This window comes from Prorops nasuta, unplaced genomic scaffold (genome assembly GCF_024137725.1).
Source record: "Prorops nasuta isolate Cenicafe-Biocafe unplaced genomic scaffold, Cenicafe_Pnas_1.2 PNAS00002, whole genome shotgun sequence".
In the NCBI taxonomy this organism is placed as follows: domain Eukaryota; kingdom Metazoa; phylum Arthropoda; class Insecta; order Hymenoptera; family Bethylidae; genus Prorops; species Prorops nasuta.
Genome location: NW_027116799.1, coordinates 8,210,771 through 8,229,681, shown reverse-complemented (window position 1 = coordinate 8,229,681; position 18,911 = coordinate 8,210,771). Strand labels below are relative to the sequence as shown.

The following is an 18,911-nucleotide window of genomic DNA, read 5'->3' as shown; positions in this document are numbered from 1 at the left end:
ATCTTCTTTGGCTATACACTTACTGTTAGTTAAATTTAATGAAAGATAATACAATCAATTAAATTCAACCAATTTCCATTTATCAAAAAGAAACAAAATAATTAAGTTAGAAAGCAAATTTTTTGATTGAAAGCTTTTTTATTAAAGTCAGTATAAATGTTTAAGTAAAAGTTACAAGTTCATACTATGTTGCTTCAAAAACTCCAACACCCATAAGTAAATTCCTTCTAGAAAAATGTAACGTTAGGATTGGAGAATTTTTTGTAGCGTAACTTCCTAACAAAAATGAATCTGCATTAGTTTCCAAATCTGGTTTGCGAGATACATAGACGTCTACTAAACTCATTTCCTGTATTAATTTAGTAAAATCCCACAATTTAATTGTGCAATCGTGTGATCCTGTTGAAAAATTTGTTTAAATTGTAATCTATTTTTAAATTTTCTCTTAAGACTTTTTTCTATTAAAGGAGTAAAAGATACAGATAAAAATGAACTACCTGACACTAAGATATTGCCATCTCTACTGAAAGACAAAGAGTGAACAGTTCCTGTATGACTTGATAGTGCAGCGACTAGATAGCCATGTGCAAGATCCCATATAAGAACGCGATTGTCCGCACCAGCAGATACTAAAAATCTACCTTCTGCTGAAAAGGCGAGCGAATAGATCGGAGCTTTATGCCCTGTCATTAACCTTACTTGACCACCGCCCACACAATCCCATAATCTAACTGTCATGTCGCTGGAGCCAGTAGCTACATAATTTGAATTCGGATGAAATTGAATTACCTAAGTAACAAGTTTTAATCTCATAAATTTATATTGAAAGCTATCTAGCTAAAAGACTTTGTTAATAACTTTCTTACATCAACATCTGAATAATGGCCGGCAAATATTCGAAGTGGCTGATGAGAAGCAGTAGCCCAGAGCCTTGCAGTTTTATCATGAGATGCAGTAGCGAAATAATAACCATGTGGTGAAAACTTTGCACACCAAACTGGGAATAAATGACCTTTATAACAAACAACGCATGTCCATGTGTGTAGAGACCATAGCCTTACTACAACAAATAAAATTTGAAGATATTTAAAAGTACACAGCAATTATTATAAATTTATTAAATATTAATAATACCTGTTGTATCTTCTGATGAAGATAGTAAAAGATTTCTATCTGGACTAAATGAAAGGCTGTAAACTGGTCCATTGTGCCCAAATAATGATCTTGAACTTTCAGCTGTCCTTTCATCCATCATTCTTACAATTACATCATCTGTAATAAATATTATTATTAGAGTGAGACTTGATTTTCTCTATCACTTAGTAAGTTCATGTGTGTTTACTGAATTACCAGCTTGTTTATCAATATCTCGTAATTCCTCTCCATTCTTCATTACCCTTAACTTCTGAGGAACTAAACTCCACACTTTTATGGCAGAATAATTGAAGCCTATAGCAAGTAAACTAGAATCTTCTGCTACTTCGGCTGCAGTAACACTAAATATTTTTTTATAATTGTTTAATTGGCCTAAACTTTTCGGTTAATATTAATCACACAGAAATAGTTAATTAAATGACAAAAATACAATCTTGTATATACCTGTGTACCGCATTTAACAATGTATAAAAACATATTGAAGGTAGTGTATCAGGTCCTAATACCACTTTTTTTGAACCTTCTCTCAACGCTTTAACTTTTTCCAGTTTCTCAGCAGCATTTCTGTGATACATTTGTTATCAGAAAGTAATATATTACAAAACATTTTTTATTTATTCTAATTACATATATTGCAAAACTTACAAATGCGGTAAAGGCATTCTACCCACAGGTGGCGCATTTGGGTCAGATTTGTTTTTTTTCGAAAATAAAGGATCTTTTCTTATTTTTTTTTTCTTTGGTTTATCACCATTTACATCAGGTGCATCATCTTCTTCTTCTTCAGTAGTAGGTATATACTGAATATCAGGTTCCTTTAGAAGACCGTAATAAACTTTTGCTTTGTTGTCTGCAAGAAGGTACTTAGTTAACTAATGTATACAGTACATTTAATTAAACAATGACACTATAATAATTTAATATTGCCTTCTCTTGTTGCCTCAAGTACTGTAGCACCTAGGGTAGCCATCTGAACTCGGTACCCAAGACACTGGCCCGGTTCCACAAGCCTTTTTTGATCTGGATTAAGTTAATTTTGCTATATTTTATGTGACATAGAATATAGCATAATTAATTTAATCCAGTTTAAACAAGGCTTGTGGAACCGGTCCATTGTCCTCTTTTATTAAGCTTACGGTGACGTTCGGGGGATTTTTAAATCACCCGAAAAAGTTATTTTTTCTAATTCGCCATTACCCGTAAAAGAATGATCAATACATACATATATATTGAAATATATTCCTATAAACTATTGAATATTGTAGGAGATCGGAAGTGTGTTTGGTTTGAGCGGTTCAGGATTCTCGTGCTACCTCGCTCCGACACTCCCTGCTCCACACTTCCTATTTTGACACAACGTCGTTAGATGGCCGCCTAGCTGAGCGATCTCGCTCATGAGTTGTCGCCCGCATGATACTTAAGTGCGGCAGCCGCACCAACCAGGTGGCTGATGGCTCTCGCTCGAACTGCTACAATTCAGCACACTGGTTCCTGTGCCTCATATTCTTTTTTTACCCTTCTGCGATTCTTCCAGGAATCGTAGTCTCATTCATCCCATCCTATCCCCTTTTCAATATTTTAAAACCATGCCGGGTCAATTATCTCACATATGTTTTTCATATTTATATAATTCTAAAGATACAAGAATGAAAGACGAAACTTTTGAAAATAATTACAGTGTGAGGCAAAAGTATACAACGTATACATAATAATACATCATAACATTTATTGAGTTAAACAGTTCGTATTTTCCGTGAATCTGCATGCAGCTATGCTATATTTTGATTGTTCTCTGTTCAGAGACTCTACTATAGCAAAGCCAGTCTGGATCTAAAGTATCTAAACAGACCCAGAATGGTTGGACTACAAGTATCGTCCGTCATAGCAGGAGGATCGTATAATTTAGTTCAGAAATAAATAAAATATTATAGGTGCGTGAATTTACATAAATTTCGTAAGTGTTGAGCAAAAGTAAAAAATAATTTAACATAAGATGCCAAAATGAATGTGCGTTTTTAACGATGATTTGGAAAAACAAATCCATTCATGAAACGAGGAAAATATAATTAGGAAGTGTTTTGTAATTTATGTTCATCAACAATATCGATTGCAAATAAGGGATTTTATGATATTAATGAGCATATAAATACCAATAAACATAAAAAAGGTTGTAAAGATGAAGCATCATAATAAAAAATTGATACTTTTTTCCCCAAATCATTAAAAAAAAATAAATTTCGGTTCGTTGAAGGAAATATTGACTATCACACAGTTAATCACCACATAACATTTTCATATTTCAATTGTACAATGAATATTAATAAATGTCTTTTCAAGGATTTAGATATTGCTATGGTCATAGTTCGCTCTCCTGAGTACTCTTTGGAGTTTAGCTCCATTAAGCTTTTTTTCTCTTACACTTTTACCTCTACTGAGCATCCTTTTGACGCGTCGTCACTTCTCTCTATACTCCTTACAGCCTACGGGCATATCTTTATTAATAACATTTTGTTCTATACTTTTGTTTTAATTTATTAACATTATAAACCGCCTTTTTTCCTTTAAAACAACCTTCTCCCTCTTTGCACTTTTCAGGGGACCATATCGGATCATTGTTACATTCAAAAGACGTTTGAAATCATTCTGATAAGATTCGTCGAGTGTGGACTGTGGATCCAAATTTTTCCATAAGCTGTTTAGCTTCTTCAGAATGATTATTGTAAACTTCCATACAGCACACTTGACTAAAAGTTGTCTTATAGGCACTTTTTAGTCATCCAATTGACTAAAAGACGCCTAAAAGATGTCTTTATGTTAATTGGTGCTGTATAGGTAGCTCCAAGTACATGTGTACCAAAACAGGATATAATATTGTACCCAATTCATTGTATTGTGGTAACAAATGAAAATAGATTGTGTTACAGTATTATACTGTGAATCTTATTACAGAAAATTAAACGAAATATTAGTTTACCTTGTAGATATCTAAAGACTCTTCTACAAATTTTTTTAATTCGCTGTAAGCTTTTTCATAAAGTACTGGATCTCCTTCACTTTTATACGCTGAAAGTATGCTGCTAACCTCAGAGTTGGTTGTTGTGCCTCATCTGGTGAAATATTTGGAAGGTTCGCTACTTTTCTACCGATTCTTCAGTACTCAAAATTATAAAATAAGATCTTTTATTTCCTTTAAATAGCGTGTAAAAAGAGATTGAACACTATTCTTAAATGACAAATTTGGGTTTAGATCTCGGTATTTAACTGTCACTTAATTTATAAGGCATACCTTTAAATTTGTTTTAAGCAGCTGCAAAACACCTAACATTCCCATACAGTACACTTCACTAAAAGTTGTTTTATAGACATCTTTTAGTGATCCAATTGACAAAAAACACATAAAAGATGTCTTTAATACATTTGGTGCTTTATGGGAATTGTATTTTTATGTTTCCATTTTGGAATACTTTACCCTAACAGCACACTTGACTAAAAGTCGAGATTAAGCTGACTTTTCTAAGTTGACGTTACGTTGACTATGAATTGTCATCATAAAGTTGACTTTTTAAAGTCGACTCCAAAAACGTCAGCTTTAAGCAGATTTTATAGATCTGACTTCAAGCTGACTCCAAAATGTCGATTTTAAGCTGCCTTTTCTGAATTAATATTAAGGGGGTCGTACCATTTGATGATGTTATTTTTACGCTATTTTCAATATTTTTTTTCTAATTATTAATGAAACGCATGGACTTGAAATTTTTATATAACGATTATTGACATTTCAATAGTCATCCTGTATATTTTCAAGTTTTAATTTCAAAAGAAAGATTATTTGCCGTGTTCGAAAGATATATAGGTATAACAAACAAAGTTTTATGGCTGACATGATTCCGATTCTTTGCAGCATCTGAAATTGAAAAACAAAACGGCATTTAATTCTGTAGACTTATAGTTATCGTATGAACTAAATTAAAGTCATTATTTTAAAAAACAACTTTTTAGCACAGCTTTAAAATTTAAGTATGACTTCTATCAAATTTTTGTCGACTTCTTCAATTGATAAAGAAAACTACAATAGATATTAAGATAATCCTAGTGGATTAGGGACGGCGACACTTTCTTACCCATTACCGCAATTTTTTGTCTACAGGGTTAACAGCACTGAGAATACAAAGAGTGCTATTCAAGATAGGATCCATTCCATTGTATTTTAAGAGATTGTTCAATTATAAATTGAGAAATGTTCAAATTCACAATATGAATACACCACGCGAACTATGCACTGACGTTTTTCACGAATTTTCACTTATTTCGCTGTATTTTGATTGATTATTGAGTTAATCGTCAATGCGAACAAAACAACAATCATCTAGACTAATATTTACATTTCAATATTGTAAGTCGAATTCTACAATTATGAGTATAGTGTATTTAAAAGTTGATTTGTAGTGGTTCGTTGTTATTTTGTGTTTGTGCTCCTAAGCATCTGGTCAATCTAGCAGTTCGAGAGCCACCTGGTTGATGCGGCTGGCGCACTTAATTACCATGCGGGCAACAACTCATCATGAGCGAGATCGCTTTGCTAGGTGGCCATCTAGCGGCGTTTTGTTAAAATGGGGAGAGTGGAAATTGGAAAATGGAGTCAGGGACGAGGGGAGCGCCAGAGCGAGGCGCCCCGAGATCCTAAATTCCTGAGCCGCTTACACCAACACACCTCCGACCTCCTACATATTCAATAGTTTATAGGAATATATATAATTGATCATTCTTTTACGGGTAATGGCGAAATAGAAAAAATAACTTTTTCGGACGATTTGGAAATCCCGGATGAATTTTAAAGTCCCCCCGAACGTCCCCGTAAGCTTAATAAAAGAGGACAGTGTCCTGGAAAAAGAGTTCAGATGGCTACCTTAGGTGCTACAGTACTTGAGGCAACAAGAAAAGGTAATATTAAATTACTTTGGCCATTTTTTAATTAAATGTACTGTTTATATTAGTTAACTAAATACCTTCTTGCAGACAACAAACCAAGAGTTTATTATGGTTTTTTAAAGGAACCGGATATTCAGTATGTACCTCCTACTGTAGAAGATGATGCACCTGATGTAGGTGGTGATAAACCAAAGAAAAAAAAAATAAGAAAAGATCCTTTATTTTCGAAAAAAAACAAATCTGACCCAAATGCGCCACCTGTGGGTAGAATGCCTTTACCGCATTTGTAAGTTTTGCAATATATGTAATTAGAATAAATAAAAAAGGTTTTGTAATATATTACTTTCTGATAACAAATGTATCACAGAAATGCTGCTGAGAAACTGGAAAAAGTTAAAGCGTTGAGAGAAGGTTCAAAAAAAGTGGTATTAGGACCTGATACACTACCTTCAATATGTTTTTATACATTGTTAAATGCGGTACACAGGTATATACAAGATTGTATTTTTGTCATTTAATTAACTATTTCTGTGTGATTAATATTAACCGAAAAGTTTAGGCCAATTAAACAATTATAAAAAAATATTTAGTGTTACTGCAGCCGAAGTAGCAGAAGATTCTAGTTTACTTGCTATAGGCTTCAATTATTCTGCCATAAAAGTGTGGAGTTTAGTTCCTCAGAAGTTAAGGGTAATGAAGAATGGAGAGGAATTACGAGATATTGATAAACAAGCTGGTAATTCAGTAAACACACATGAACTTACTAAGTGATAGAGAAAATCAAGTCTCACTCTAATAATAATATTTATTACAGATGATGTAATTGTAAGAATGATGGATGAAAGGACAGCTGAAAGTTCAAGATCATTATTTGGGCACAATGGACCAGTTTACAGCCTTTCATTTAGTCCAGATAGAAATCTTTTACTATCTTCATCAGAAGATACAACAGGTATTATTAATATTTAATAAATTTATAATAATTGCTGTGTACTTTTAAATATCTTCAAATTTTATTTGCTGTAGTAAGGCTATGGTCTCTGCAAACATGGACATGCATTGTTTGTTACAAAGGCGATTTATTCCCAGTTTGGTGTCCAAAGTTTTCACTACATGGTGATTATTTCACTACTGTGTCTTATGATAAAACTGCAAGGCTCTGGGCTACTGCTTCTCATCAACCACATTGAATATTTGCCAGACATTATTCAGACATTGATGTAAGAAAATTATTAACAAAGAGTCTTATAGCTTAGTTAGCTTTCAATATAAATTTATGAGATTAAGACTTGTTACTCAGGTAATTCAATTTCATCCAAATTCAAATTATGTAGCTACTGGTTCCAGCGACATGACAGTTAGATTATGGGATTGTGTGGGCAGTGGTCAAGTAAGGTTAATGACAGGGCATAAAGCTCCGATCTATTCTCTCGTCTTTTCAGCAGAAGGTAGATTTTTAGTATCTGCTGGTGCGGTTAATCGCGTTCTTATATGGGATCTTGCACATGGCTATCTAGTCGCTGCACTATCAAGTCATACAGGAACTGTTCACTCTTTGTCTTTCAGTAGAGATGGCAATATCTTAGTGTCAGGTAGTTCATTTTTTATCTGTATCTTTTACTCCTTTAATAGAAAAAAGTCTTAAGAGAAAATTTAAAAATAAATTATAATTTAAACCAATTTTTCAACAGGATCACTCAATTGCACTTTTAAATTGTGGGATTTTACTAAATTAACACAGGAAATGAGTTTAGTAGATGTCAATGTATCTCGCAAACCAGATTCGGAAACTAATGCACATTCATATTTGTTAAGAAGTTTCGCTACGAAAAATTTTCCAATCCTATCGTTAGATTTTTCTAGAAGGAATTTACTTATGGGTGTTGGAATGTTTGAAGTAACATAGTATGAACTCGTAACTTTTACTTAAACATTTATACTGGCTTCGATAAAATAGCTTTCAATCGAGACATTTGCTTTCTAACTTTAATATTTTGATTCTTTTTGATATATTGGAAATGGTTGAATTTAATCGATTGTATTATCTTTCATTAAATTCAACTAAGACAATGATTGAATAGCCAAAGGAGATTATTGTAAAAAAAGTGATCGTTCTTTAAAATTGTGAAAAGGAGCAAATGACCATTGTATTTCAAGTCATGTGAGTGTGTACTTTAATTTCGATATAAGAGAGCGAAAGCGGTTGATTACGGCTGTTTAGCAAATTTACGGGTAGCACGGTAGCCTAAGTGGATACTCTTTTATTTTGTGTCAAAATTGTCTCTTCTAAAATATATATCCGATTTGAACGATTATTAGAGGAAAATGGTCTTTGGGTGTGACAATTTGTTCATTTGTAATAAAAAAAGAAAGTAAATAAATAGATGGTGAATCCTATTGAAACAAACATGATTTATATACCTATAAGAAATATAAGAATGTGTAACTTGACTGGACTTGACTCCGAGGAGATTGCTGCAGAGATGGCAGATACATAGGCCAGAGAAGCACGGATCGAAGTTAGCTGAAATGCCCATGAATCAATTTGGTACAGTGTACTTACCGAAACGGTATTCGAATTGAGAGTCACCGAGCTTGCAGCTAACAATATCATATTAGATAAAGAATACCGACAGAAAAATCAATATCCCTCTAGCATCGGAAAGCAACGACCCTTCAGCCGAACCCTTAAAGGCCTTTGTCGCTCCTTTCAAGTCGCGCGAGCGCGAAAAATGCCGCCTAGCTCGGCTAGCTCCCAATAGCCCGACCTCTCGAAATTCGATAAGTCGAAATGTCGATTTCATCATTTGAAAAGCCAAAGGATTTGTAGCAATCTTCGCGGCCTCATTTCTCCACCCCAATCCCTAAATCGCGAGATCACGCTCGTCTATGGGTGAAAAGCGGATTTTGCATTTGCCATTTTGCCGCGGGAAAGCAAGCACGAGTCAAGAAATCAATATAAATAAAAAGGGAAATAATGAAGGAAAAATATAACGAGACTTCATCAGTCGTGCAGATTCGAGTTACATAAAACCTGGAAGACTGACGATGCTGAAGCAACGTCTCTTCTGCTACGGTCGATAATTGGATGAAATCCGAATCTATTCGATTCCGCGTTCGAGCTATCCGCAGGGCCCGAATGGCGTTACACTGCAGTCCTCGCCACTTTAACAAACCAAATCCCAATTTGCTACGCCCCGAGTATAGGAAATAGGATCGATGCGCTCCGCGTGTATGCGGTTGTATCGTCGACTTTCTACCAAATTTCGAAATAAACTTATCCATCCAACCAGAGGAGTCTAACCCCTCACCCCCCCCCCCCCTCCCTCATTCCATTCTCGCTCTCTTTCGAATCTCTTCTATACACTTTCCACGAGGATAAAATTATTTGCCGTAACTAATACGCAGCTACCGAGATATTCGTTATTTCGATATCCCTGTTAACCACTGTTGTGGCCAACGGATACCTGCATGCGGGACTTAATACGTCCAAAGCTCGCAAAATGAAAAAGCTCCGCGCTATACACACTGTGTAATCTCAAGATAACGAAGTATTTAAAACTAACGCGATGCTTCTGTGAAACGCGAGACCCAAGAGCCATCCCCGCGTGGAACCTAATGTTTTTTGCACGAAAGAATGCCCATTTTTGAACTCTTTGAAAATATATTTCAGTGATAAACTAATTATTTTTCCCTCTTTTAGCTCCAGTTATTTTTTTAACATCCAAACAATTTCTTTGATCGCACTCCATGAAGTGGAAACCGTACTTGTGCAGACTTTTCGCTGCACTGTTTTCTCATGCTTCTTGCATATTTTCATCATTATTATTATGATTATTTGCAGGGCTTTTTAGAGAGCGATCGCAATCTGGAAATTATGATGAAACGAATCGCGTGCGAACAGGGATGTACGCAACAGGTCCGATGTACAAAATTTACGTAGCCAGTGGCCATTTCTGGGAGGACGGTCTGAAATTTGCCAGGAATGTCGGCAATCGTCCAAGAACATGGCGAACTGGTGGAAATCCGTGAAGGGTGACTCGCTGAAAAATGCGAGGGATAAATCGAAGAAAAGATTTGGTTTCGACAGGATCGAGGACGCCAGACCGTGTCACTTTTGCGGAATTACCGAGGAATCTGCAGACTCCCCAGTCGTGGAACAACTGGAGGAGGTTCTCATCGATATACCCCATAATCAGGTTAAACAAGACCATTTGACGTATTATGGTTTAGTTAAACGTATATAAATATCTTAGTGGTCGAATCGGGGAAGCCCTCGAAAAACCTGACTCCTTGTCAAATTTGTCCCCGGTACGGTCTGAGGTTACCTGTAAAATTCCTTTATACGGCTTCTCGATTCGCCGACCGATAAGATATACCGCCGAGCGAGCGACTCAAAGTTCTATATTGATTGATTCGAGCGAAATAACGAGACTCGACGTTCAGCGGAGAAACACTACTGTGTGTGCCACTGCGTTTTACGAAACGTCGTAAAAAGTAAGCTTCGTCCAGATTTGTCCTGTTTAGCCAAGCACATAAAAATGCGTCAAGGTAAGGTTAGTTTTCTGCAAAGCTTGTATAAAGCGTATTTTTATGTCGTAGTCGCTCTTAATACCCTAAACTGCATTCGCTCCCGTGCGGAAGCGGCGTCGAAACGAATCGATAAAATATCCTCTATCTTCAAAGCAAGATTATTAGAGTCCAGTGAGGCAAAGACGTTAACGTATATGTCCTCTTTGATCAATTTTAACTGACCATCGGTACACAGGTAACAGAAGCAATTTTGGTTTTTGTGCAAAGGGACGATTCGATCGTTATATAGCATAGGTTCCAACGCTCCACACTCGATTGATGAAATTCTGTTATCTGAAAAATTAGAGAACGCGGTGGATTCGAGGAAAATAATTAGGGCGAGTTGGGTGAGAGAATATAAGAGCGGATATAACTGCGGAAGAGAGGACGATACGCGTGGTAATAGCAAGGCAATGACGAAAACGAGGTGTTCGCATTGCCGAACCGCGAAACGTGCCTCTCGAGGCAACGAAGGGAGCTAATCACCCTCGCGAATCAGGTTAAATAGTCACGTAAGCTCGTTCCTTTTGGATATCGAACGCGAATAATCGAATCGTTTGCGGCTCAGTCCGCGTATGTGCTTAACGTTCTCTCCCACCGGTCGATTGATTTATGCACCACGCACACCTATACACACGCATTAACACATACACACTTTTCCCCTTTCCCCCAAAGAGCCCATGTACCTAGATACATGCATTATGTTTCCACGTATGGACACCCCATAGCCAATCAATCCAATCCACGATAATAATTTGCATGGAGTAACCACAAAAATGCAAACCTATTATCAGATCCTGCCACACTTACGAATAATCATCCCTCTTGAATCACTCAAAGTGCAGAGAGGGTAATTTTACAGATTCTCTTCAAAATGGAGAATATTCTTTGTTGCAGCAGTGCCAAAGAAAAATCTATACGAGTTTGACTCGTCGTGTATTTCCACAAAATTCGACTTGTCCTCACTAGTATAATTCACGTATGCAGCAAATTAAACTCTAACGAGTCATGAATAATTTCCCGCGAAGCGGTCATTGCTCTCTCTCTCTCTCTCTCTCTCTCTCTGTCAGATACATTATAAACGTGATGTTTAAAGGACATCCCGGCCTTGCGACAATCCAGTCGCTGGAACATTTTAGCAACGTTCAGCGAGCATCCGCGTAACTCGTATCGCGCTCCTTTACGAGCACCGATTAAATCTCTCTAATCTTTATGTGAGTTTGGAGCCATCGGTGCTGCTGCTGAGTTGGCGTTCCTCGGTATATACCGCCGCCAACTTTTTCACCACCCTTTCTCTCCATCCAGACGAAAGCTCGCTAAATCTTAGCCATTTCGATAACGAGCGTATAGCATAAGCGCGATTTTCAGCGAGCAACGATAAGGCCCTGTAAGAAATAGTTTACTTCCAATGACAAGTGGCCATGCACGCGGGCGGTGGACGTAAAAAGAAAATCGTAACGCGTTAAATTACCGTGCAGAAACATTCGGAGAATTTATGAAATATGTCGGAGCGGTTAAATCGTGGTCCGTGGCCGATATCAGGTGTTGCGGAAAATTGAGAAAATCTACGAGACATCCGAAACATTCTAAAATATCAGCGACATTTATCATCGTGTTTCAGGTAGCTATAAGAATCACGAATCGCGCGAGAAGACAGATGGCGTGACTAAAAACTGAGCGATGGCTTGATATAATCTAGGTTCTTTCCTCGGAAAGATTCTAGATTTCGCCTTCTCAACTTTTACCACCGACGCTTGGCCGATTTTACGTCGTTTGCTCTTATATATAAAACAAATCTGCGCGATACAAGCGAGGGAACGTCGAGGCTTAACGGCGAGCTTATTAAATGATGTCATCTTTACGACGACGTCCTAGGGCGAAATTTATACTTTTATCGCTGCTCAAACGTCTACTTGACGAAAACTGAAAGGTCATCTTGCTGCTGGCAGCAGCGTGCATTCGAGCATCCTGCAAATTATATAATGAGTCCTTGACTATTTTACGTACTACAACTTCATCGCTGTTTCGAAATTTACGCAAAACCTCTTCCTCTGCAAGCTTCGATTCTTTCCTCGCGAATAATCGTAAGTTTGCTTATAAAATTCTTATTTATTCTTATACGTAATATATTCTTTGAAGACTTATTCTGCGAAGCCCGGATCGGGTCGAATGTCGGATCGAGCGATTGCAGCGAGCGGCGAGCGGCGAGCGAGAAAGGGTGCAGGCGAGCTTGCAACCTCGACTCTCTCCATCCGCAGCGTATACGTATAGGTTCCCCTAATGCACCTGACGTTACACCTTTGGTTAAGCTTGGAGCATAATTAATCGGAGTACGCTGACTCTCGTGCGACCAGGCCGAGCACGAGAGGCTACTTTGGCCTGCTTTTTTCAACCCTCGACAATTCCCCGGCAAAGCCCTACTCCTCCCCCCTGCATGCCTGCCAACCGGCTCTGCCGCCCCCTTTTTCCACTCTCTCCAACAACCAGTACCAGTCGACCACGCGACACGACACCTTGAAGATTCGTGACTAAGGATACTCCAAATCTTTCCAAACGATCGGCAAGCTTCTCACCAATTCCAACTTTTTACCCAAACCGAATCTCATCAATAAGCCATTCCCTCTTAAAGCGGAGCGTGCTGTTATTTAAGTATTCATATGAGAGCCTGCCTGCCTTTCTCCACCCCTCCTATGTATACACTTATGTTGACTTTATGCGGCAAATGGAGGAACTCAAAATGAGACTGGCGATGCATCAAAGTACACTACATTGATAAATACGCCAAGCTTAATCAATATTTTAAATATACTTACTTTGTGTTTGGTCTCTGCTCGATTATTTATCTTCTGTGATGTCTCCCATCTATCCAATTTCTCCAGAAAGAAAACCTTGTACTGTGATTTTTTCCCAAGATATCGTTTGCAGTATTATACTTGATCGTTTTAATAAAAAGGAACTATCGGTTTGGGATAAAAGAGACAAATTTTTGTGCAAATGCTTCGACATTAATATTCGTCGCCAAAACGGAAAATACATGTATCTTTTCTAAAGCTATTAAACCTTTGGTTGGAGAAATGTTTCATTCGGGCTATCATCTTTAAGTAACGGTGAATACATATATATATATATATACAGATAACAAAAGTATTGCGGTTGCACCCGGCAACCTCAAAGCTCAATGGGTAAAAGGGGCCACAATAAATTTCGCCCTATAGCAGAGAGTATAACGAACGCGGTGACACACAAAATGCGAAACTTTTTTCTACCCCGAATATATTACGGAGCGGTCGTTAACTACGTTGCATCGAAGATCGCGACTTGAGATACAACAGACGGAAATGGAGCTCCTTAACTTTTTTTTTTAGTTGAACCGCCATTTAATTACTGGGAAGAAAATCTTACTTAACACGCGAATAGCATGGCTTACTGAAGCTGTCGGAAGAAAACTAGCCAAAAATTGATTACGGGAGCTGACAGAATAAATAAGAAAATAAACGCTGCTGAACGATGATGCGATGGGGACACCGAGCATTTTCCCGAGTTCCTGCCTCTTGTCGTCAATTTTCTTGATAGTGGATCAAAATTCGCCATCTTGTTGCCGATCACTTTCCAAAGTTTAATTGCGAAAGCACTGAACTTAACTTTTTAACGCCTATACGTACTTTTTAACTTAAACTTTCTACTCCTGTATAATGAATATTCAAACTCCAACACATCGAGTCACTTTTCCTTTTTTATTTTTTCTATGTACTCTTATTAAATTGCATTTTCCAAAGAAAGCATTAAACTTGCCCATCATTGATGGTAGATATAAAATAAGTTTGTGTCACTTTAGTGTGAAAAAGGAAAGCTTTCAATAATGCGGCAAGAGTAGAATTTTCTCTGACATATGCATGTATGTATATTCGACTAAGCAAATTCGATTCGATTTGTCTCAAAGTTCGATTCGACCTTGTCAACACTGTGTGACACGACCAATACTGTGCAAGCAAAATAAATATATTATGTTGTACGTATTATTTACTCGCACCGTTTGTTAAGCATTCAATGATGCTTTTGTTTCACACACAAAAAATAAATTTTCACATATATTCGTAGGTATAGCATATAATGGCTGGTTATAAGAGAACAACAAATCTAACGAAAATTCCTTTTCTACATAGTAACTAATTCAAAGAAATCCCATTTTTAGCGTCTAAAGTACCAAAGAGATTTACTTTAAATTTTTATACCAAAAGAGAGAGATTTTCATAGAATGGATGGTTGGGGGGGGGGGGGGGGGGAAAGAGGGCTAGGCTAACGGGATTTAGGGATGGTTTTTAATTCGCGGTAATCCAGGAAGAATTGGATCGAATTCGAGGCAACGAACCTGCGAAATCAATATTGGGGGGAATGCGAGGAGGATGGAATGGGAAAATTGCACGATCCAGTCGCGAAATTCAAAAGCATTGATGAAGCACGAAATATAACGAGAAGTGGACTCGTAACGTGGTCACAGCACTCAGCGTAATATACGCTATCTTCCACCTGGCTATTATTTTCTATGAGCCGCAATGCAGCTTCATTACCTTGCTTCCCCGGAATTCCGCAAAACTGCGTCTGAAATTAATTATTTGCCGGGATTTCGCACGGATCGGTCATACTTCGCTTAATGATCGACGCCCTGCTAGTACGCCTTAATCACTGTAGGTGATAACGAAACCTATTTAAAGAGGCGAATCTAACCGCACGCTTACTCGTAATTGGGACGAGATAAACAGCGAATATATCCTCTTAACCATTGCACCGCTAGTTTTCCGTATAAAGCTCCTATCAATGAGTTTTATCTCTTCGTAGTCTTTAGGGAGAGATTTTAGCTAAAAACTATATTTAATTTTGGTGTCAAGTATTTTGAAAGTGATACGGTTAGCCAACGAGAGATAAGAGGGTTGCTTATCCAGCAACTTTAGGCTTTCGAGGATCTTACATACATCAACCGTTGAATCTTCGTCCCTGATCCTTTCCCGAAACCTTCTTCTTCATATTCTGATGTTAGCTTTGAACTTTACTTTTCGCAAACTCATCGTTGCCTCGCCAAACGCCTACTCCACTTTCCGTACCTTTCACCTTAATGGTTAACGCTCTATTTTTGGAGCTATACTTGTATATATCGGTGCTATTAATAATTGGCTGAGCCGAGGAAAAATAACTTGACGCAGTTCTTATTATATCATTTTTAATTGTGTTTTATAGTTCTCGAAAATATTAGTTTTATACGAAATATTTCTCTCGGTCTTTCAACAAAGCGGCACAAATCTTGTAAATATTTTATTCCATCGGGCCTCGATTCATCGATTCATTAATCTAATTGGGGAACGCGATAAAAGCGGGAAAGATATATTGTCCCGGTGCTAGGGCTGAAGGGAGTCGACCCAAGAGTGATTACACTGAGAAAATAATGCAAAACCGCAAAGGTTCATTTTCAAAAACACTGCGAGACGTTGAAAAGTGTCTTAAATAAAGGTGAAAAATGTCGGTAATATGAAATTTTAACGAAGGTTAATTGAATCACTGAATTATGCTAAGGATGAAAAATATCCAAGTATATTAAGGAGGAATCGCGTTTGAAAAGCTGTTGGTGAAATTTAGCGGATTTACCAGTGCGATTCGATGAAAGATCAATTTTCAATTGTCGTATGGCTGGAAATTTAGTCATAATCATTTCCGGTCTTGAATTCGCCTTAATATTCAACCAACTTTAAACCTCAGTGATTGCAAACTTCTTGATTTCTCTTTCTCTGCTAGCCCCCCCCCCTCCCTCTCCCACCTGCAACTCTCTATCCTTTTTAGTCGACTTTCGACCTGACTTTTCAAAGACCTTTCGTGGACTCTTGTTCGCGCGTCCACGCAATTAATCCATGTAATTAAAGACGCCGACGATTCCGTTGCTTTTAACTCGCACTGGGGACTGTCGAACAGTTGTTCCTTCGAGGCACTTTCAGCCTCGCTCACTCCCCATTACAAAAGTTTCACGATAACTTATATGAATTCATTAACATGAATCTTACATCTTATATATGTTGCAAAATAAAAGAATTCACCACCAACTTTTCACTCCTCGTAATTCTTCCGTACTAGCGATACTTCCAATTTACGGCTCGCTCTGCTTATGTTTAATTCAATTCTCAGCTCTTCGAAGGGGTATATGAAATAAAAATAACTCTCCCCCAAAGCTTTCGCACGTACACCTATACCTTTCGCGTATTAAGCTGGCACTGGGATATTAATTTTGTGTTATTGAATTATTTGTTGTGCAAACTAGTGAAATTTTGCTTGGCTGCTCGTTCAGCCATATTCCACGAAGAAATTAGAGATGTTGGTAGAATTGGTAAATAGTTTGGCATAGTTGTGTGAGTGTAGTCGACCGGGTTGTCCAGTTACATGGGCGTAACAGAAACAATTATCACCAAGCCACGCAGTATCCCCGCATCCGTTTCGGAAATGGCGCTGACCACGTCTCGTTTCCTTCCTTCCTTCCTTCCTACCCTCCAGCAGAATCGTCCACCTGCCCACGTTTCCTGAAAATCGATCGACGATTAGCACCAGACCCTCCACATCACCCTTTATAATCATACTCTAGAAATTAAACTAATTAAAAACTCAGCAATCCACATATGTATTTCATTATTAAAAACTGCATTGCTTTGTTAATTAATAGCTGGCAAATATATCAATGATAATAATCAGAACTAACATAAAATTTTATTAAAGAACCATCAGCGAGAAATGATATCGGACAGTATAAATAAACAATAAAAAAGACATTACCATTAAACTGTATATGAAAAGTTCAACGAGTAAGGAAGCAGCAGCTTTTTATATATAAAAAAAAAGAGGAGAAAAACAGAGGAAAAAGAGTACCGGAGTTGCGTGACTGGTTAATTTAGAGACACTGATAAGATGTTGGGTATAACGAAGTAAAGAATTGAATTTCGTGCAAAAAATGCGATCCCACGAGAAGCTGACGGATAATGAGAGAAAACCCATTGGCGAGGTTATGGGATAGAAGCTGGAGATTCGAAGAACAAGAAGAAGGGACGACAGGGTGGAGGAAATGCTAGGCGGCGTTCCTCCAGCCAGAAAATTACGGCATCGCCACTGTCGTCGCTTGCCGCTGTTCCCAACCTTCGTATAGATTTATTCTGTGCAATTACCACGATAAGGGCCACCCTTCTTAATAATTGTTCGTTAATCGTTTGCCTCCTCCAACCAACACTCGCGACACCCTGCTACATCCATGACGCGTTGTACGTGTGCTAAGATACCATCCAAAGTACGTATCCCGATCGTACCCCTCCCCCCCCCCCCCCCTCCACCCTCAACAACAAGTTTTAGCAAACCAACGACGAAAGCCCTGCTGTGGTGAAAATTCGCTGCCGTAAAACTGCCGATGGCGAGAAAATGACGAGATCCACTGTTTAATTGGAGACTCGTGTGCGAAGGCCTGATTTAACGAGTGTCCGAGCATCATCGCTTTCTATCGATCGTCATCCCTTGTACGAGGCTGTGACAGCAGTAGCCGTGCAGAGAAAATATAGCATTAAAAATGATTGGGAGTTTAGAAATTAATGCTAACATACGCGCTACTTTCGCTATGTTTTACGTTAATTTTACGGCTTTCCTTGTCACTTTGAGCATAATCCACCGATGCTGAAAGTCATTTTTAATGGAGGCTTCTCTGTATATGACATTATTGCAGTATGTAAAGTTTAATATGCGAGGTTTATAGTCCATCGGTGCACTATCTGCCGTTACAGCTTCGTTTTATATATATGCATGCATATAACAATATTGCAAAAGAGCAATTTTTAATTAGAAATTCTCTGGTAAAAGCTCATTCGATCGTTCTTCTTTGTTAGTTTCTTTTTCGCTGGGATTGTACGATTCGCAATAGTGGATCTCGTGGGAAAGTACCATGAATAGTTCGTGGGGTGTTCTGTCAAAATGGCGAGAAAACATTTTTCTAATTAGGAATTCTCGAGTTTACTTTGGCGGATAGTAAGCCAGCCGGGCGTACTTTTTTTATACAATGAAATTTAGCCGTGTTCGCGGGCTTCGATTTAACAGTGGAATTCGAATGGATCCGAAATTTCCAGCATGTTTCTGCGTATATATAGGATAAAGTTAAAATGGGATAATAAACTGAAAATTTACGGTATATAGTAACTCATGTATACTGTCGCCAGTTGCATAATTCTGTCTTAGGATAATCGGTT

At 37.8% G+C, this 18,911-nt stretch overlaps 2 protein-coding genes across 2 annotated transcripts; one reads left to right on the top strand and one right to left on the bottom strand.

Annotated features, from left to right (window-relative positions):
• Window positions 1-129: 129 nt before the first annotated feature.
• Window positions 130-4,521, bottom strand: LOC136780680 (transcription initiation factor TFIID subunit 5-like). Its single transcript, XM_066739223.1, is given in 16 exon segments — window positions 130-399; window positions 498-789; window positions 867-1,060; window positions 1,135-1,272; window positions 1,351-1,496; window positions 1,600-1,719; window positions 1,801-2,005; window positions 2,083-2,185; window positions 3,306-3,416; window positions 3,582-3,635; window positions 3,727-3,831; window positions 3,833-3,881; window positions 3,990-4,042; window positions 4,130-4,248; window positions 4,251-4,303; window positions 4,496-4,521. Coding segments are annotated over 16 exon segments (1,983 nt in total). The 3' UTR covers window positions 130-184.
• A 1,261-nt stretch (window positions 4,522-5,782) lies between these two features.
• LOC136778254 (transcription initiation factor TFIID subunit 5-like) lies at window positions 5,783-8,468 on the top strand. Its single transcript, XM_066734929.1, is given in 8 exon segments — window positions 5,783-6,096; window positions 6,172-6,370; window positions 6,452-6,571; window positions 6,675-6,820; window positions 6,899-7,036; window positions 7,111-7,304; window positions 7,385-7,676; window positions 7,776-8,468. Coding segments are annotated over 8 exon segments (1,347 nt in total). The 5' UTR covers window positions 5,783-6,053; the 3' UTR covers window positions 7,991-8,468.
• Window positions 8,469-18,911: the final 10,443 nt, after the last annotated feature.